The sequence below is a fragment of the Saccopteryx bilineata genome, chromosome 1 (assembly GCF_036850765.1).
Source record: "Saccopteryx bilineata isolate mSacBil1 chromosome 1, mSacBil1_pri_phased_curated, whole genome shotgun sequence".
NCBI lineage: Eukaryota > Metazoa > Chordata > Mammalia > Chiroptera > Emballonuridae > Saccopteryx > Saccopteryx bilineata.
The window spans coordinates 141,502,414-141,522,025 of NC_089490.1; the positions used below are offsets into that span (position 1 = coordinate 141,502,414).

General features: G+C 55.4%; 2 protein-coding genes across 9 annotated transcripts; one reads left to right on the forward strand and one right to left on the reverse strand.

Moving 5' to 3' along the window:
• Positions 1-363: 363 nt before the first annotated feature.
• Positions 364-5,058, reverse strand: GTPBP3 (GTP binding protein 3, mitochondrial). Of its 2 annotated transcripts, none has more exons than XM_066270253.1 (9): positions 4,243-5,058; positions 3,653-3,900; positions 3,466-3,552; positions 3,175-3,377; positions 2,924-2,996; positions 2,770-2,829; positions 2,373-2,538; positions 1,827-2,105; positions 364-1,688 (listed from the first exon to the last, which is right to left on the reverse strand). In XM_066270253.1, exons 1-9 carry the CDS (start codon positions 4,293-4,295, stop codon positions 1,463-1,465), a joined length of 1,395 nt encoding a protein of 464 aa, XP_066126350.1. In that variant the 5' UTR covers positions 4,296-5,058; the 3' UTR covers positions 364-1,462. The 2 variants fall into 2 exon arrangements, with proteins under 2 accessions (XP_066126350.1, XP_066126339.1); XM_066270242.1 differs by having other exon boundaries at positions 2,686-2,829; positions 4,243-5,056.
• A 3,951-nt stretch (positions 5,059-9,009) lies between these two features.
• Positions 9,010-19,164, forward strand: ANO8 (anoctamin 8). 7 transcript variants are annotated; one of them, XR_010730507.1, is made up of 19 exons: positions 9,010-9,299; positions 10,047-10,157; positions 10,269-10,401; positions 10,582-10,720; positions 10,808-10,904; positions 11,554-11,670; positions 11,758-11,885; positions 11,975-12,136; positions 12,453-12,605; positions 12,719-12,845; positions 13,366-13,421; positions 13,503-13,577; positions 14,364-15,167; positions 15,385-15,576; positions 15,697-15,828; positions 15,916-16,026; positions 16,850-17,537; positions 18,066-18,196; positions 18,326-18,460. XR_010730507.1 is itself a non-coding variant. In XM_066270308.1 (19 exons), exons 1-19 carry the CDS (start codon positions 9,194-9,196, stop codon positions 18,676-18,678), a joined length of 3,591 nt encoding a protein of 1,196 aa, XP_066126405.1. In that variant the 5' UTR covers positions 9,010-9,193; the 3' UTR covers positions 18,679-19,164. The 7 variants fall into 7 exon arrangements, 6 of the variants coding, with proteins under 6 accessions (XP_066126405.1, XP_066126375.1, XP_066126385.1 ...); XM_066270308.1 differs by lacking the exon at positions 18,066-18,196 and having other exon boundaries at positions 16,850-17,047; positions 17,141-17,537; positions 18,326-19,164; XM_066270278.1 differs by lacking the exon at positions 18,066-18,196 and having other exon boundaries at positions 18,326-19,164.
• Positions 19,165-19,612: the final 448 nt, after the last annotated feature.

A 19,612-nucleotide genomic window follows, 5' to 3' on the forward strand; every position in this document is an offset into this window, starting at 1 on the left:
TCCCACCCACATTCTCAGAAAGGGCTGGAAGCTACTTTCTTATTGGTCAAGTTAGATTGACTAGTATCGTGGGGGTTGTCTTTGAGTTGCCTTGGAAATTTAATTGAATTGCTAATTGCTCACGTTTAGGGAGGAATACAGACGGGTGTTTTTCTTGGGGAGCCACTGTTGCAGCAGCCAGAAAACAGTAGTGACTCCTGGCCGAGGCATCCTCCCAAACCCATCTGTATGCTACATATGTTTAAGTCTCTGTCTATCTTTAATTCAACTTCATACCTTTCCCACTAGGGACCCCTGAAGTAGACTGGTCGCGGCTGGTTCGCGACACCCCTCCTCTTTCACATAAAATAAAGATACAGGAGAAAAAGTTTCAAGATTAATACTAAAAAAGAAATGACAACTTGTAGAGCAATAAACACATAATGTAGAAAGTACAATATTTTACAGGTGCATCACAAGTATGCAAACACTCAGAAAATTCTAGGACACAAATTACGTTGTGACACCAGCGGGGGGATAGAGATTTTCACGTTTAAACATTTCTAGATCACTTGAGTTTTTTTCCTTTGGTATTTACAAAATAAATTAAAAACTATGAAACAAAGACCCCTGAGACCCCCTGCTACCCCCCTCCCAATTCTCCACTACTATTCCCCAAGGTACCCAAAGGGACCTTTGTGCAGCCCCACTCCAAGGCCTGAACCCCAGCAAGTGCCTGTGAAAGAATCTGGCCAGTTAGAGCTTGGTCACTGCCAGCAATAGGGAGCTTACTCATTTTTTTTTTCTTTAGTGAGAAGTGGGGAGGCAGAGAGACAGACTCCTGCATGTGCCCTAACCAGGATCCACCCAACAAGCCCCCTATGGGGCGATGCTCTGCCCATCTGGGACTATTGCTCCGTTGCTCAGCAACTGAGCTATTTTATATATTTTAGCACCTGAGGTGAGGCCATGGGGCTATCCTCAGTGCCTGGGGCCATCCTGCTTCAACCGAGCCAGGGCTGCAGGAGAGAGATAGAGAGCAAGAAGGGGGAGGGGGTGGAGAAGCAGATGGACGCCTCTCCTGCATGCGGACCCAGGAATTGAACCCAGGACATCCACATGCTGAGCTGATGCTCTACCACCGAGCAAAACAGCTAGGGCCTCTTCTTTTAATTGATTTTAGAAAGACAGAGAGGGAGAGAGACAGATTGAGAAAGAGGGAAGCATTCATTTGTTGTTCAACTTAGTTGTGCATTCATTGGTCACTTCCCATATGTGCTCTGATTAGGAATTGAACCCACATCCTTAGCGTTTTAGGACAATGCTCTAACTGACTGAGCTAACTGGCCAGGGCTTTATTCACTCTTTGTGGTCGTCCTTGGCCTAAATGAGAAAATGAGAATCTCACTTGGCTTCAACTATTCCCAGGTGTCTCAAGGATTCTGGGCATTCATCCTGCCTGGTCCAAGCATGAGCAGTCCCTTCACTTGCCCACGCAGAAGTCCTGGAAGATGATGTCTAGGATCTTCTCAGTGCCGCCTCCACTGGTGAGGCAAGCTAGGTGCCCCCGGGCGACCCTCAGTGCCTCGGCCGCCAGGGCTACATCTTTAGCTTGCTTGTAGTGGCCAAGGGCATCCAGGCAGCCCTGGAGGTGATGCTGGTGCCTTGCCCGCGTCAGAAGTGGTAGGCCTGTGGACGGGTCCCCACATCTGCAAGGGACAAAGGACACTGCAACTCAAAATGTAGAATCACACCCATTCTGCAGCTATAAACTGAGCCTGCAGGCAGGTATGTGCCCAGAGCCATTGCTCAATCCCCACTCGAACTTGGTGGGGGGGGAGGCTTACATTGTAGCCAGCTCCTTCCTCAGTGTCTCCAGGAGACCATCCAGCCCCTCTCCAGTCAGGCAAGACAGCAGCTGGTGGGGGGGCAAATCAAGACTGAGGTCTGGGCTCCCAGAGGGCAGCAGGTCCAACTTGTTCAGCACCAGCAAGAGGCGCTGACTGTTCCCACTGGGCCTCTGAGCTATCGTGCCGGTGACAACCATGTCCAAGAAGTTGCAACTGGTCGGAGAGGCCAGGTCAGAGGCATCCAGCACTGCCAGAATGAGGTCAGCCTGTTCCAGCCTGGGGCAGGGGCAGGGAGAACCAACTAAGGAATGCCCCAGGGTAGAACAATTATGGGCATCTGGCCTGGCGGTGGGTGGGGGCAGAGCAGAGCATTGGGGGTGGAGCAGAGTATGAGGGGCGGGGCAGAAGCCAAAATCTAAGGGCTGCCCTCCCCAAATCACAGAATCCCCAGTTAAATTTTCTGACTCGGGAAGAAAGAAAAATAAATACAAGGAGAGGAGGGGCCCCCGTTTCCCTCTCCCACCACCCTGTCTGCCCACCCACCTCTCATAGGCTCGTCGTACACCCTCCTGCTCCACCGGCCCCTCGCCCTCCCGCAACCCGGCCGTGTCGCTCAGAAGAGCTGGGAACCCAGCCAGGTCCACGGGAATCTCCAGCACATCACGAGTGGTCCCTGGCTCTGGGGACACTATGGATACAGGCTTCCGGCCTGGGAAGGGGGTTAGAAAAGAGGTAGGTCAGTGAAGGTGAGGTAGCCCCTCTCCCAAGCTCTATGTCCTAACTGGACAGAGCTTTCATCCTCCTTGACCCCTTCCCCAATTCTGACCAGCTCAGGCCCTGCCCACTTGCCACGCACTGAGTAGGTTCACTAGGCTACTCTTGCCCACATTGGGGGGTCCCGTGACCACTACATGAGCCCCTGAGCGGAGCCTTTGCCCACGTCTGGCATCTCGAAGATGTGTGTCCAATGCCACCATCAGCTCCCGCACTTGGCTGTCAGCTGTGGATGAAGGAAAGCAGAGAAGAGGGGATAAAAGGGCTTCTTGGGGCTAAGATGCCAGATGTCCTTACTTCTGATCCCCAGGTGGACACACCTCGCTCCAGGATGCCTTCCTCCAGGTTGTCATCCTCCCCAAAGTCGATATAGGCCTCCACATGGGCCAGAGCCTGGGGGAAGGGAGGTATGTGGTATGATCACCCAGTAACTGACCCACAGACCTCCAATTAGCTCAGATCCAGCTAGGCCTAAAGGGCCAGATTGGAGGCTCATAGACCAGAAACTCTCATGCAGGAGATGGACATGTGGCAGTATCTGAGGCAGAGAATAGGCAAATTGGGGACTTGCCTTAGTGAGAGTCTTGGCCCAGCCACGGCAGAGGTGACCCAGCTCCCCATCCAGCTGCCTCAGGGCTTGCCGCCTCTGTGCTTCGGTTTCCGCATGAATCAGATCCGCCAGCCCCTCCACCTCAGTTAGGTTCAGCTTCCCATGAGCAAAGGCCCTCCTGGTGAACTCACCTGCCTCCGCAGGCCGCAGCCCTGGCACCCTGCCTGAGGGACATTACGGGGTACTGAGCCACTGATCCCCACCCAGGCCCACTAGCAGGGACAAACCTCGAACCCAAGGCCACAGACTCACCCAGTGCCTGCAGGACTCCACTCACCACTGCCGGGCCACCATGCACATGGAACTCTGCACAGTCCTCACCCGTGAAACTTCTGGGACCTAGTATGGTGAAGAGGTAGGACACGGCCTGGGCAAACGCCTGACGAGGGTCAACTGGGTCATGGGAGCTACAAAAAATTCAGGATCTGGAGACCCTCACCTGGGAACCATAGAACTAAAGCGCGGTCCAACGGCTCCCCAGAGCGGGGGTCGCTGAGTAGGCGCAGGCAGGCACTGCGGGCCGGGGGCAAGTCCTGGGTCGCGGTTAAGCTCCGGAGGGCATGCCCGCTGGCGGGGCCGCTGGTCCGGATGACGGCGATGCCGCAGCGGCCTTGGCCAGAGCTCAGTGCAAAAATGGTGGCCCTGGGTCCGGGAGCCGGGGCGCCGCTGCCCTGGCGTATGCACGATCTAGGAGGAGAGGAGAGTCAACGCATCTTGGAGGCTCTGCTGCAGAGTAAGTAGGCAGGTGGATCGAGGGTTCGAGGGTCGAGAAATGTTCCAAGTGGAGGCAGGCTCTGCAACTGGGGAATGGCGATTGGAGGGCCAATGGCCAGAGGGCGAACGGATTGAGGACTCTGAAACCAGATGCCCTAGATATGGGTTCTGCAGCTGGGGGATGAATAGGTTGGAGTTTGGAAGAACTCGAAGGGTGGCTCGGCTGCAGGAAACTGAGCTGCCAGGCCCCAGGGAGAGGAATTGGGGCCCAAGCAGGGCTCTGTGCGGTCACACCCCTTCCTTCAGTTATCTCACCTGCAAGACCCACGAGCCGCCCGGGATACCAGAGTAGAGAACCCCCGCCACATGGATTACCAGCCAGAGACCTGCCTGCCTCCACAGACTAAAGGTTTCGACAGAAGGTTCCGCCTACTGCGTGGCATGACGGTACAGTGGTCAAAGATTCTCAACTACTATTGGGCCCCTTAAAAGACGTATCTTCCACCCACTGACAATCTTCTTCTCTATTGGCTGTTGTTGCACGCCGGTGCATCAAAAGGGCGTTCCCCCAGGCAACACTAGGCCGAATTTTTACGATCTCAGAGCCCCTGGGATTCGAGATACAGGAAATGAGGGGTGGAAGGAATGCAGGTAAAGGGCGGTGGGAATTAGAGGGGAGAGTTGAGTCCCTTATTTTCTAGTAGGTTACTCTTTAGTCTTAAGTTAAGCAAGAATATCTTAGTGGTCGAGGGGGATGAGTTCCGGGGAAATCCACACACTTAGCGCTGGAAAAATGTCCAAACTTGTGGGAAGATGCCTACTTGTTTCCGCGGAACTCTCCAGGTTTTCGCCCCTCCCCAGCTTTCCCTTCCGCGGTTCCCTAGGCCCGGAATACCCTTCCTCATTTGATAAATTTATCCTCTGGGCTTGGCTCCCAGGTCGCCTCCTGGAACCCCCAGCAGAGCCCTCTCTCTCCCCTGGCCCAGGCCTGCTTCTGCAGAGCTGATAGTCATCTGTCCCCGGAAAGCGGTAAACGTAGAGTCAGTCTCGCTATTTCAGGTTAACCCAAAAGAGCATTGGATCGTGGCTGAATAAAAAACAAAAGGTGGAATTCCTGGCACTGGTTGGGCGGGGTCTCGGGACGCTGTCGTATGGCCAATTCTCTGGTTTTTGGATGGAGCGGGCGGGCAGCCATCCTGCGTTTTGGGAACAATAGGTCAAACAGGCTAAATTCTCGTCCTCCTCGTCCCCCCCCTCCCCCCAATCAACCTGGTCCCTATCGCCCACTAGTGGGCGTTCCAGTTTTCATGGTTGGCGGTAGCGGAGCAACCAAAGTATAAATAAAAAGATTTAACTATAGTAAGTTGTTTTATAAAGATTTATTCTGGCCTGACCAGACGGTGGCGCAGTGGATAGAGCGTGGACTGGGATGCGGAAGGACCCAGGTTCGAGACCCTGAGGTCACCAGCTTGAGCGCAGGCTCATCTGGTTTGAGCAAAAGCTCACCAGCTTGAGCCCAAGGTCGCTGACTTGAGCAAGGGGTTACTCGGTCTGCTGAAGGCCGGTAGTCAAGGCATATATGAGAAAGCAATCAATTGAACAACTAAGGTGTTGCAACGCGCAACAAAAAACTGATTGATGCTTCTCATTTCTCCATTCCTGTCTGTCCGTCCCTGTCTATCCCGCTCGCTCTCTCTCTCTCTGTCTCTGTAAAAAAAAAAAAAAAAAAGTAAACAGCTAAAATAAAATAAAAGATTTATTCTGCCAAACTTAGTGAAAATTTGACATAAAGTACTTGGTAAGTAATTATTATTATATGCTTTAACTTGTAACTCAGCTTTATAAATTTTATAAAGTTACTTCCCTACTTTATAAATCACCATTACTGCCTGACCAGGCAGTGGTGCAGTGGATAGAGCATCGGACTGTGATGCAGAGGACCCAGGTTCGAGACCCTGAGGTCGCTACCTTGAGCGCGGGCTCATCTGGTTTGAGCAAAGCTCACCAGCTTGGACCCAAGGTCGCTGGCTGGAGCAAGGGGTTACTCAGTCTGCTGAAGGCCCCGCGGTCAAGGCACATATGAGAAAGCAATCAATGAACAACTAAGGTGTTGCAATGTGCAACGAAAAACTAATGATTGGGCCCTGGCCGGTTGGCTCAGTGGTAGAGCGTCGGCCTGGCGTGCAGAAGTCCCAGGTTCGATTCCCGGCCAGGGCACACAGAAGAAGCGCCCATTTGCTTCTCCACCCCTCCCCCTCTCCTTCCTCTCTGTCTCTTCCCCTCCTGCAGCGGAGGCTCCATTGGAGCAAGGATGGCCCAGGCACTGGGGATGGCTCCTTGGCCTCTGCCCCAGGCGCTAGAGTGGCTCTGGTCGCAACAGAGCATCGCCCCCTGGTGGGCAGAGCGTCGCCCCCTGGTGGGCGTGCCAGGTGGATCCCGGTCCGGCGCATGCGGGAGTCTGTCTGTCTTTCCTCGTTTCCAGCTTCAGAAAAAAAAAAAGAAAAAAAAACACTAATGATTGATGCTTCTCATCTCTCCTTTCCTGTCTGTCTGTCCCTCTCTCTGACTCTCTCTGTCTCTGAAATAAATAAATAAATAAATAAATAACCATTACTGTGGAACCAGTGGGTGGTTAGAAAATTTTACTAACAGAGATAAAAAAGTGGGCGGTAGGTATAAAAAGGTTGACTACCTCTGCCTGACCAGGCAATGGCACAGTGGATGGAGCGTTGGACTGGGATGCAGAAGACCCAGGTTCGAGACACCAAGGTCACCAGCCTGAGTTTGAGCAAAGCTCACCAGCTTGGACTCAAGGTTGCTGGCTCAAGCAAGGGGTTACTCATTCTGCTGAAGGCCCATGGTCAAGGCACATACATATGAGAAAGCAATCAATGAACAACTAAGGTGTTGCAACGCAATGAAAAATTGATGATTGATGCTTCTCATCTCTCTGTTCCTGTCTGTCTGTCCCTGTCTATCCCTCTCTCTGACTCTCTCTCTGTCTCTGTAAAAGAAAAATAAAATAAAAAGGTTGACTACTCCTGGCACAAGTATATGTCAAGTGTCTACTGTGTGCATTCTGAGAACTAGCCTCGCTGGGCTCAGTCCAGAGAGGAGGCAATTCAGAATGGGCAGGAGTCAGGATGCCACACAAAACACAGAATGCCCAGTTAAATAGTTAAATATGACTTTCAGGTAAACAATGAATAATTTGGTGTCCCATGTAATATTTGGGATGTATTAAAAATTTATTCAAGCCTGACCAGGCGGTGGCGCAGTGGATACAGCGTCAGACGGGGATGCAGAGGACCCAAGTTCGAGACCCCGAGGTCACCAGCTTGAGCGCTGGCTCATTTGGTTTGAGGAAAAAAAAAAAAAAAAGCTCACCAGCTTCGACCCAAGGGTTACTCGGTCTGCTATAGCCTCCTCCCCCCCCCCCCCCCGCCTGTCAAGGCACATATGAAAAAGCAACCAATGAACAACTAAAGTGCCACAACGAAAAAAGATGATTGATGCTTCTCATCTCTCTCCATTCCTGTCTGTTTCTATCTGTCTCTCTCTCTGACTCTCTCTCTGTCTCTAAAAATAAAAATAAATTTATTCAAGCCTGACCTGTGGTGGTGCAGTAGATAAAGCGTCAACCTAGAACACTGAGTTCGCCAGTTCAAATCCCTGGACTTGCCTGGTCAAGGCACATGGGACAAGCAATAAGTAACTAAACTGAAGCAACTATGAATTGATACTTCTCACTCCCTGTAATGCTGGTGGCCAAGGCCAGGCAGGTCCACATTGGACTCCAGCAGATGGTAGAGAAACTGTGGAGCCAGAAAGGGTCAGGCCATTCCCTTTAATAAGTCTCACAATGGCAGAAAAGCACACAGGCAGAGGGAAATGCCTCTCAGGCTAACAAACAGTAAAATAGCCTCTCATAGTGGCCCCCATCTCATCTCATCTCCCCAGCTCAAGCACCCATAACCTTATATGGGCTATGCACATGTGCCTCTGCCACGTGCTCACACACTAATCAAGCAACGTGCTTGCAGCTGATACACCAGCAAGCAAGCTTAACACAGCTGCCCCACACTCCCCATCTCCTCGCTCTGTAAAATCAATAAATAAAATATTTAAAGTAGAGCGGAGGAGGGACACAAATAAATAAAAAAAGATTAAAATTTAAAATAAAATGGAGCTGAAGCTACCATCCTAGAGGAACAGCCTTGCATGTCTTGTCTCAGAGCTTTAGAATGTTAAATCAGGACAAAACAACCTCTGGACTGGGCCTAAGCAAACTTGTTTTCCAAAGAACTGTTTGCAAAGATAACAAGCAAGATATTAGGAGTACTAGACTGAAATTTAAAACTGTTAGAGTTAATGTCACTATGTTATATTATCTGCACCAACAGAAGTGCCTTTCTACTATTGATGTACTTGATCCCCTTCTCTTTTTCATAAATACTCAATTGCCTGTTTAACTGCAACACTATTTAGGCTTCTGTCCTAACCAGTCCATCCTAAATAGCTATTTGTACTGCTCTCAAATAAATGTTTTTTGCTTCTCACTTTGAAAGGTCTTATATTTTCTAGGTTAACATAGTCTAACTACCTGCGAGGACTGTATTTTTATTTTCTAAACTGGCAACTGTATTCGGTCCTTTCTGAGATTACATCGAATAGATGTAGGGGTGGACTAGACTAGAGGAAGAGATAGTGAAGGGTGTCTTGGGCTGTGATCAGACCTGAGACAGGACCTGCTATAATTACTAACATTCTTGCAGTGGTAATTTACGTTATTGTTACCTGGAATCTCCCTAGACCAGGCTTCCTCAGCTCAACGTCTTCTTGCAGTCAATCAGATTATGCCCATCTCAGATTCCAAACGCGCCTTTTCAGATAGGGTAACTCAGACGGAGAATTCCGGGCGGGCGGAGACGAAACCCAGAATCTGATGCGGGCGGGGACAAGGAGGGGAATGCACTTAGGGTGCGGGCGGGGACGAGCACCAGAGAGCGATGTGGGCGGGCGAGAACGAAACCCAGAAAACAACCAGGGCGGAGTCGAGAACCCAAGAATGACGTGCGCGGGACCGAGCAGTAGAGTGGAGGTTCGGCGTCGGCGGGGACGAGAATCAGCAGTCGCACGCCGGGACGGCGGCCGGCGCGGGCGGGCGCGGCCTTTGTCTCTTCTGGCGCTCCGCGGCTGCACCAGTTCCATGCGCCCGCGGCCCCCCAGCGCTCCAGCCCCCCGCAGACCCTGACCTGCCCTCGCTATGGCCGAAGCTACCTCCGGCGCTGGGGGCACGTCCCTGGAGGGCGAGCGCGGCAAGAGGCCCCCGCCAGAGGGCGAGCCTGCAGCCCCGGTGTCCGGAGTTTTGGGTAGGTGTGCAGCAGCTGGGTCAGTCAGGGTTGCAGGTGCCTGGGTTGCTCGCAGAGGCTGGATGGGGAGGGAAATTGGGGTCAGCTATCTCCGGCCTGGCACAGTCCAGGGGCCGCCTTCTGGCACTGCGGCTGCGGCCGGGCGGGCGCGGATAGGACGGTGCAGCGGGTGGGGGGCTCCTAGCGCTGAGACATGGACACGCCCCTCGGAGAGCCCAGACTCCAGGTTGAGCCCTGTCACCTCTTGGGCCACTGGATTGCGGCCGGGCATGGACGCGCTTGAGAGTTCCTCTCCGCAAAGGGTACAGAATCATATAGCTATGGGTTCGAATCCCAACTCCGCTGTGTGACCTTGGGCGCGTGACTTAAAGGATTTAGACCTCAGTTTCCCCACCTGTGAAATGGGGTAAGAACCACACCCAGCTGTAAGGACTCACTGACATAATATGGTGAAGCGCTCAGGGCTGCGAGTGAGCGCCCATCCTTTGTGGTTTTGGAGGAGGAGCTGGGCCTCAAGAATGAGTAAGAGTCGTAAGGAAGGGTCGGGGAAGGGCTTTCCTGGAGGAGGGCCCTCTGGCGCAAGGACTTGAAGGCAAGGACACAAGCTAAGGCCAGAGTTCGCAGGGCCTTGAAAGCTAAGCTGAGTGCCTAAAAGCCTTGGCAAATGTGTGACCCAGGACAAGGGCTGGAGGCCAGGCTCCAGGTCTGGAAGTGGCCTGACCCGGGCCTGGCCGGCCTGCCCCTCAGATAAGCTTTTTGGGAAGCGGCTCCTGCAAGCAGGTCGATACCTGGTGTCCCACAAGGCATGGATGAAGACTGTGCCCACGGAGAACTGCGACGTGCTGATGACCTTCCCAGGTACCTGTTCTCAATTGCCCAGTGCCCAGACGGTGCTCCCATGAATGGGAGTCTGTAAAAGACCTCAGATCCTTCCTGGAAAGAGCCATCAGTCCCTGCGCCCCTTGGCAGATACCACTGATGACCACACGCTGCTATGGCTGCTGAACCACATCCGCGTGGGCATCCCCGAGCTCATAGTGCAAGTCCGCCACCACCGCCACACACGTGCCTATGCCTTCTTCGTCACCGCCACATATGAGAGGCGAGTCCTTGTCCCTGGCCTCTCATTCACCCTGTCACCCAGCTTCCTGCTCTTCCAAGCACCATCCACCAGGTCCAGCCAGTCTGTGTTTGACTCAGGCGGCCGCCAGGTGCACCATCCCTAGCTCCAGGATGGTGAGCCAGGATCTCCCCGTGATCCACCTCCCCTGCTCCCCCGCAGCCTACTCCGAGGGGCCGACGAGCTGGGTCTGCGTAAAGCAGTGAAAGCCGAGTTTGGCGGTGGTACCCGCGGCTTCTCCTGTGAGGAGGACTTTATCTACGAAAATGTGGAGAGTGAGCTACGTTTCTTCACTTCCCAGGTGCGCTGGCTCGGCCCCCAGCGCACAAACCGCACACCCCTAGTTCGCAGGCGTTTAGTCACTGTGTTCACTCCTTGTCCCCTGTAGGAGCGCCAGAGCATCATCCGCTTCTGGCTTCAGAACCTGCGTGCTAAGCCCGGTGAGGCACTGCACAATGTGCGTTTCCTGGAAGACCAGCCAATCAGTGAGTGAGGCGGGGCCTAGTCTCCACGTGCGGGGAGTTGGGTGGGCCTCTAATTGGACAGCCTATCACGTCAGGAGGGCGGTGCCTAGACACAATAGTGAAGCGTTGGGTGGGACCTGGAGCCAGGTCAATCAAAGAGCTTAGGGGGCGTGGCCTTAGCAAAGGGTGGAGCTTGTCCCCCTCCCAGAGGCAGAGCCACAAGAACCTTTCCTAGGCTTGGGATGAGGAAGGGGCAGGACCATGGACAGCACTCTTGCGTATTGTACTGTGCGGACCTGGGCCTCAGTTTCCCCTCCAGGAAACCAGCCGCTTCAAGTTCACCTTCGGATGCCAATTTTGCGCCATTCTTCAGATATTCAGAGGAATGAACTGAGTCCAGTGGCTTTATTTAAGATCATGGTTCCCCAGTGGGACCCCGCCCTTCTAGGTTTCCTGCAGCCTTCCCTGCCTGTGCCTGTGCCTGCACCTGCACCTCCCACATTCGGAAGCAGAACCAGATATTTCACCTACCCAGAACTCTACCCCTGGGAAGAGCCTCTGCAGACTTAAGAGCAGGCAGAAAATTGTGACTTGGGTTTCAGCCAAGGGAATATGGCCAGGCCAGGCATAGACAGAAGGGCAAGGGTCACCCATTCTTGTCCCCCAACAGTTCCTGAGCTGGTGGCCCGTGGGATCATCCAGCAAGTGTTCCCAGTCCATGAGCAGCGCATCCTGAACCGTCTCATGAAGTCATGGGTGCAGGCTGTGTGTGAAAACCAGCCTCTAGGTGTGGCCTGGACCAGGGGGTGTGCGGGGGTTCCAGACAGATGGCAGAGCTGACCAGAAACCCGTTCCCACCCACTCACCCCTGCAGATGAGATCTGCGACTATTTTGGCGTGAAGATTGCCATGTACTTTGCCTGGCTGGGCTTCTACACATCGGCGATGGTGTACCCAGCTGTCTTTGGCTCTGTCCTATACACATTCACAGAGGCTGACCAGGTGCTGGGCATGGGCCAGGTGTGGACTGGGGCACCTGAGACCTTGGGCCAGGCATGGACAATAGCTGAACCCTCCTCTGCCACTCCCAGGCAAGCCAAGATGTATCCTGTGTGGTCTTTGCCCTGTTCAACGTGGTTTGGTCAACACTATTCTTGGAGGAGTGGAAACGGAGGGGGGCGGAGCTGGCCTACAAGTGGGGGACACTGGACTCACCAGCGGAAGCCGTGGAGGAGCCACGACCCCAGTTCAGGGTCAGTCAGAGGTTGCTGAGTCCAAGGACTCCAAGAATGGGGGTTGGAGGCAGGGAGCACCATAGGAGCAAAGACAGGAGATGTGAAATCCAGCTACAGCATCATAAAGGGTGTGCCAAGTGGTGGTCCCTGTATACTCAGGGTGAGAAGGAGGGTGAGAAATAGGATTTGAGAGAATGGGAAGGGTGTACTGGGTGGGGGCACCAGGAAAGCAAAGGCATGATGGAGGGAAATTGACTTTAGAGGATTAGTAAGGGTTTGGGGACAAGGGCAGCCCCTCTACCTCAAGCTGGGCCTGGCCCCTGCCCTCCACCAGGGCGTGCGGCGCATCAGCCCAGTGACACAGGCTGAGGAATTCTACTATCCACCCTGGAAGCGGCTGTTCTTCCAGCTGTTCGTGAGCGTTCCCCTGTGCTTCACCTGCTTGGCCTGCATGTTCCTGCTCATGCTCGGCTGCTTCCAGTTGCAGGTGATCTCCAGCCCCCAGTCCTGCCCCCAGCCTGGACCTGGTGACCACCTGCCCAGTCCAGCCTAAGCCGAGCCCAGCTACCAGGGTGACCTGTGAACCCCCTGCCCCTGCAGGAGCTGGTGCTGAGTGTGAAGGGGCTGCCCCGACTTGCCCAGTTCCTGCCCAAGGTTATGCTGGCCCTGCTGGTCAGTATAAGCGCAGAGGGCTACAAGAAGCTTGCCATATGGCTCAACGACATGGGTATGTCTTTTTTTGTTATTTTTTGTTGTTGTTTTGTTTTGTTTTTGTACTTTTCTGAAGTGAGAAGTGAGAGGCAGAGAGACAGACTCCCGCATGCGCCCTACTGGGATCCACCTGGCGTGCCCACGAGGGGGCGATGCTCTGCCCATCTGGGGTGTAGCTACGTTGCAACTGGAGTGATTCTAGCACCTGAGGTGTAGGCCATGGAGCCATCCTCAGTACCTGTGCCCACTTTGCTCCAATGGAGCCTTGGTTGCAGGAGGGGAGGAGAGAGCTAGAGAGGAAGGAGAGGGGGAGGGGTGGAGAAGCAAATAGGCGCTTTTCCTGTGTGCCCTGTCTGGGAATCAAACCTGGGACTTCCACACACCAGGCTGATGCTCTACCATTGAGCCAACTGGCCAAGGCCTCATGGGTATACCTTTTGAAGGGAGATTCCTGCTACCCAGCCCCTGGGGAGGAAGGTCCCCAGAGCCCACAAGGGAGCCCAGGCCACCCCCTCACTCACCCTCTTGGCCCCCAGAGAATTACCGGCTGGAGAGCGCCTATGAGAAGCACCTCATCATCAAGGTGGTTCTGGTGAGTGGCAGCCAGCAGGTGGGGCATGGCAGGACTCCTGGGGATAGAGGTGGCAGAGTGACCATCCTCTGCTTCCCACAGTTCCAATTTGTCAATTCCTACCTGAGCCTCTTCTACATTGGCTTCTACCTCAAGGACATGGAGCGTCTGAAAGAGGTAAGACCCTGGCCCAAAGCAGTAATATTACCCCCTTGGTCGCCAGTGGGGGGTCGGGCCTGGCCAAAGGGGTCCACCTGCTCTCCAGCCTCTCCCCCTCCATCCTTTTCTCCTCTCTGTCCGTCCATCCGTCCATCCGTGTGTCCTCTCTGCCTGTCATCCTCCCCATCTGTCTGTCCACCTGTCTGTTGGTCCCTTCACAGCTCCTGCTCATCCTGTCCCTGTCCCAGAGCCTCGAGCGGCAGCTTCAGGCAGTACTGGCCCCGCTCATGGCCCTGCAGTTTCACCTGCTCCTACTCTCCCTCTGGGGCCTCCTGCATCTGGCCTGGGCCAAAGTATGGGCAGGTGGCGAGCCCAAGACGCCTCACTGGGGTGGCAGTGTGGCTGTGCTGTGGGCCTCACGACGAGCTGAGGGTGCATGGTATGAGGGGGTAAGGCTCCACCAGTGGGATGCAGATGGCAGAGACCCCTCAAGTCCCCAGGCACTGGCTGAGCTTCCAGGTGGTGCTGTTAGCAGGATGGCCCTGCACCCACAGCAAGGTTGGCGAGAAGCAGTGTTGCTGGTTGGGCTGTAGTTGGTGTCAGGTAAACAGTGGTAGAGGCTTCAGAAGCTGGGGACTCTGTGTCCAGGGTCATCCAAAGGGGTGGAGTTAGGAACTGAGCTCAAAGTGGGTGTCTGGAAATGTGCTCTGAGAGGGCAGGGGCCCTATCCCAGTATCTTGTTCTAGTGCCCAGGGCCACGCCTGCTCAGCATGTGGCCTCTCTTCACTCCCTTTCTGCCCCCAGATGCTGGCCACTCTGCTGATCACCCGTCAGTTTCTCCAGAACTTGCGCGAGATCCTGCAGCCACACTTGTACCGGCGGCTGGGCCAAGGCGAGCTCAGCTTGAGGGCTGCCTGGGAGCTGGCCCGGGCCCTGCTTGGCCTGCTCAGCCTTCGGCGCCCTGCACCCTACCACCCTGAACCCCAGGCTGAAGAGGGTGGTGGCAGTGGTGGTATAGGGGGCCGCAGATGTCTCAGTGGGGGCTGCGGGGCCCCTGAGGAGGAGGAAGAGGCCACAGTGGAACGGCGGCCTGCAGGGGAAGGCGGGGAGGTGGAGAATGGGTCGAGAGGGGGCAAGGAGGAGGAGGAGGAGGAGGAGGATGAGGATGAGGATGAGGATGAGGAAGAGGGTGAGGAGGGTGGCCTTCTGGACTGTGGGCTCCGTCTAAAGAAGGTCAGCTTTGCTGAGCGGGGGGTTGCGCGACATCGACCCAGCCCAAGTCCAGAGGCCTTCCTGGAGGAGGGGAGCCCCACAATGGTAGAGAAGGGGCTGGAGCCAGGCGTGTTCACACTAGCCGAGGAGGATGATGAAGCAGAGGGGGCACCTGGCAGCCCTGAGCGGGAGACCCCGGTGGTTCTGCTTCGCCGGGCTGGGGGCGAGGGCCGGGACCAGGGGCCAGATGGGGGCCCAGAGCTGGAGACTGGCTCAGGTGACTTGGCCCGGAGGCAGCGGCGGCAGAATCGGTCCTCTTGGATCGACCCGCCTGAGGAGGAGCACTCGCCCCAACTTACCCAGGCTGAACTTGAGAGCTGTATGAAGAAGTATGAGGTAAGGCAGGTGTCTGAAGTGGAGGCAGGACCCTCAGGGGCGGGCGCACTGTCTGATGGTGGAGGTGAGGGGAAATAATAGGGCCCTTGATGTAGCCAGAAGCCTGTTACAGGGGGAGGTCTGGGCCTATGTGGGATAATCCAAGGGAGGTGGGCTTAACAGAGCAAGGTAGTCTAAGGGAGGAGGTGTCCTGGTCTGAGCAGGCACCTGCCCACAGGACACATTCCAGGACTACCAGGAAATGTTTGTGCAGTTCGGCTACGTCGTCCTCTTCTCATCTGCCTTCCCCCTGGCTGCGCTGTGTGCCCTGGTCAACAACCTCATTGAGATTCGCAGTGATGCCCTCAAGCTGTGCACGGGGCTGCAGCGGCCCTTTGGGCAGCGGGTCGAGAGCATCGGCCAGTGGCAGGTGTGGGAGGGCCAAGGGCTCCAAACTGAGGCACTCAGGGAGTCGGGGTGCACTGGGAAAGGGTACAGGGCCTGGAAAGTAGGGCTGAGCTTGCCTGAGCTCCACTGTGTTCTCTTGCAGAAGGTGATGGAGGCCATGGGTGTCCTGGCAATTGTAGTCAACTGCTATCTCATCGGCCAGTGTGGACAGCTGCAGCGCCTCTTCCCCTGGCTTGGTCCTGAGGCCGCCATCGTGTCTGTGGTGGTGCTTGAGGTGAGGCTAGTAGACAGGCAAGGAAGCTGGGCAGCTGGCAGGTATTCCCAATCCTGCAGCCTCCAGCTTCCTCTTTTATTGTCTCAGCACTTCGCTCTGCTTCTCAAGTACCTCATCCATGTGGCCATTCCTGACATCCCAGGGTGGGTGGCCGAGGAAATGGCCAAACTCGAGTACCAGCGCCGGGAGGCCTTCAAGGTACTTGGGATGGGACTGGGCTCTGTTTACCCCCTCTGCTTAGTGGGCCATCTCTTCACCTGGCTTGTGGCCACGGCCTTAGCAGGAAGGCAAGTGTGTAGAGCCTGGTGTAATAATTAGTGCTCCAAATGCACCTGGTCCCTTCCAGAATACTGGAGTGCTGGTGCTGGGGGCATCCAGCACCAGGGCAGCACTCTGAAATTCAGTCATCAGTAGTTTGTCCAGCAGCGTCCTATTCAGAGTCACGGACACAGCTGATTTTTCCTAGAAGCTCACCCTCTGCCACATTACTCAGAAAGCTTCGGTGTAGGTCAGAGAGCTCACGGGCACCAACCCTCAGAGCTCTCCATGGTGATGGAAATGTGTCTATTCTGCCCATGTAGTCCCTCACAACACATGGCCAGCACACATTTGAATGGACAGTGACAAAGCCACATATGGCAACTGGACTGGCCAGTGTGGACTCTGGTCTATGCCAATCATGGCTCTGTCTCTTGCTGGTTTTCCAGAAAATGGAGTACCACTGAGGCCCAATATTTATTTAAACTCTCCCAATTTGAAAGATGGTGTCTGGCACATGGTTAGGGATAGTTAATGGCCAGTAATGTTTGTGCTTATCTCAATTTTTAGAAAGCACTGGTGTAGATCTAGGGATGCATTTGGTGCCCAGTTAAGTGTTTAGATCTCCTCACTGGTGCAGAGCCTGATGGTGGGTCAAGAGATGCAGTGAGCACCCAATAAGTGTTTGGATCTTTCCCCACTTCTACAAAGATCTCACACACTCTCTTTTCCCAGTCCCCCTAATGGCCCACTCTGCCTGCAGAGACACGAGCGCCAGGCCCAGCACCATTACCAGCAGCAGCAGCGGCGGCGGCGGGAGGAGGAGGAACGCCAGCGTCATGCAGAGTACCACGCCCGGCGGGAACGTGACACAAGTGGCCGGGAGGAGACCCGGGCTGAGGGCTCTGGGCTGGACCCCGCTGCCCCTGAGAAGGCCTCAGCCAAAGCCAAGAGCATTGGGGTGGGTGGCCATAGTTCGGAGCGGCCCAAGCGTCCAGGATCCCTGTTGGCGCCTAACAATGTCATGAAGCTGAAGCAGATCATCCCGCTGCAGGGCAAGTTCTTGTCATCAGGGTCTGCATCCTCAATGGCAGGCATGGGGCCTGGCTCTGCCACACGGCCAACCCCTGCCCAGTCGCCCACAGGCAGCGATACCCGCCTGCCAGCCTTCCTTAGCTTCAAGTTCCTCAAGTCACCTGAGACCCGGCGGGACTCCGAACGCAGCCACTCACCTCCCAAGGCCTTCCACGCTGGCAAGCTCTTCCCCTTCGGCGGCGGGTCCCGGGCTGAGGCTGGGGCCAATGGGGCGGGCGGGCAGGTCCGGCCGGCCGGGACCCCTGGCGGTTGCAGTGGCAGTGGCAGCAGTGGTGGCCGGTCCCAGCGCAGTGGGCCGGCAGACGAGGCTGCAGCTGAAGAGCCAGACACCCTCCGGCCTGAAGAGGAAGGCTCAGGTCACAAGCTTTAACTCGGGGGTGGGGACTCTGGGCTGGGATATGGGGGTATGGTGAGGTAGTCAGGCCTGGGGAGAGGAGCTAAAGGGGGTAGAGGAGCCCTACTCTCTGATACCAGTTGGGGACCTGGAACTGTGGTACCTGAAGCCTCTCAGTCAAAGCCTGCTCTGGGGCCCTTGAGCACCTGGAGCCCTGTGATTGATCCTCCTCAACCCAGGGAGGGATGCCAAAGCCCCTTGTTCAGTGCCCTCTCAGGGCACCAGGGCCGTTAAGCTCCAGTGCCAGTAGAGATGAGGGAGGCCCCTTTGGCACCTGGCTGAGCCTCTCCTGCCCCAGCTCACTCTAGGGGGGGGAACTGACCCCCCCCCCAGACCTCTATGCAAGTCCCCATCCTGAAGCCTAGTGTTCAAGGGAGGCCTTCCTGGAGGTGGGGGCTGGGGCTACCCAATCAGGGAGCTTGGTCAGCTTGGCCACAGGCTGAGCAGAAACTCACCCTGGCCTCTCCCACTTCACTTGTCCCAACCCCAGCCAAGGGTCCAGCAGCCAGTTACCAGGGAGCCCAAGAGGTGCTAGATGCAGGACTGCGGACTTAAGTCTAAAGTCAGAAGGACTTCCTCAAACTGGCCTCTACCCAGAGGGGGAAAGGCACAGTGCTGCAGGTGGGGGATGTACCCTGAAACTAATCAGAAGCAATAAGGCCCTGATGTGCCTAGAAGCTGGGAGGGAGCGCAGGCAGGGGTCCAGCAGCAGGGCAGCATCCTCCGGAACAGCCCCTCTCACCCCCGCAGGGACAGCACTGGCCCCCATGAGCACCCCAGCCTTTCACCGGAGCCGGAGCCCAGCGTGGTCGACATCAACACCGCTGCCCCGGCCCCCAACTCCGCCTGTTGGTTGCTGGCAGTGGGATGGGCCTTGGGGCTGTGGGGGCGAAGGCACAGTCCCCCGCCAGGACCCCACCACCAACGCAGAGTGCCCACCCTGTGCCCTGGCTGGACCCCCTTCCACCCCCCAGCCCCTGCCAGGGGACGCCAGCTTCTACAGCCTCGTGCCTCCGCCTCTGCCACCATCCTCCGAGTCCCCTGAGTCTCCTACGGCCTCTCCCAGCCCCCAGGCTCTGTGCTGGCCCAGTGGCTGGCACTAGCCTTGCCAGGAGTCCTGCCTTCCTGTTCTCATGCAATAGCAGTCACTGGTGGGCGGCTACCACCCAGAAAATGCGCTTTGGCCCCCTTGGCCCTCAGTATTGGCCTTCCCCCTCTGAAGCAAGGGCCCGGCCCCCCACCTGCCGTTTCCCTTTTAACTAGGATGGGGGAAATGAAACCCCCAGAAAACACACAGAACAGGCAATTATTTATTTGTTTTTAATTTATTTTGTCATATTTTTGTAAAACGGCAGAAATGCAATAAAAAGTATATTTCAACAGTGCTCAAGATGGAGCAATAGAAACAGTTTGGGGGCCCAGTGACTTGAGGTTGACACTGACAGGCCTGGTGAGGTGAGCCTGAGGTGGGTATTCCTCCTATCTTGTAATCTTGGTGCCTGCTCCTGAGAACTGGGTCTGGAGGCACATGGAAAACTCCAGACTGGACCACCTCTGAGAAGGCCCACACTTGGGAGCCTATTCCAGGCCCAAGACCCCTGGGAGGAAGCTACCAAGCCTCGAGCCTGCTGTGTCTTCAACCTAAACAAATCTTAAAGTGCTGAAAGGACTCAGCAGTTTGGGTGCCAGGCCTGGGTCCTGAGTTAGCTGTGGCCCTGCAGGGTTATAGGGGCAACACTGTCCTCAGCTGCACTTCCTGGCATACTTTCCCAGGCTACCATCTGAACAGCCAGGGGCAGAGGGAAGAACTTGGGGCATTAAAATCAGAAGGCACCTTGAGCCTAAGTTGAAATGTTGAAGGGATGGTGCATTTCGGAGATCCCTGGACAGTGGCATTGGGGAGTGGCTAGGATTCCCACTGAGGGATGGCTGCCAGACTTAAGTTGCTGAGACTTCCCTGTGTGACCAGGGACAGATGTAGTCTCTTCACACCTCAAGCATCTCCACATTCAAAATCTTAGAGTCTGAATGGGTCCC

What these genes read in the sequence shown, in the direction of transcription:
- GTPBP3 (XM_066270242.1), bottom strand. Translation starts at nt 4,295, where the DNA reads ATGTGGCGGGGGTTCTCTACTCTGGTATCCCGGGCGGCTCGTGGGTCT. An exon ending in GTACGACGAGCCTATGAGAG is followed by an intron (nt 2,106 to 2,372) that starts GTGGGTGGGCAG and finishes CCCCTGCCCCAG; the next exon opens with GCTGGAACAGGCTGACCTCA. An exon ending in AGGAAGGAGCTGGCTACAAT is followed by an intron (nt 1,689 to 1,826) that starts GTAAGCCTCCCC and finishes TGTCCCTTGCAG; the next exon opens with ATGTGGGGACCCGTCCACAG.
- ANO8 (XM_066270278.1), top strand. Translation starts at nt 9,194, where the DNA reads ATGGCCGAAGCTACCTCCGGCGCTGGGGGCACGTCCCTGGAGGGCGAG. An exon ending in AGCCACGACCCCAGTTCAGG is followed by an intron (nt 12,137 to 12,452) that starts GTCAGTCAGAGG and finishes GCCCTCCACCAG; the next exon opens with GGCGTGCGGCGCATCAGCCC. An exon ending in GCCTGAAGAGGAAGGCTCAG is followed by an intron (nt 17,538 to 18,325) that starts GTCACAAGCTTT and finishes TCACCCCCGCAG; the next exon opens with GGACAGCACTGGCCCCCATG.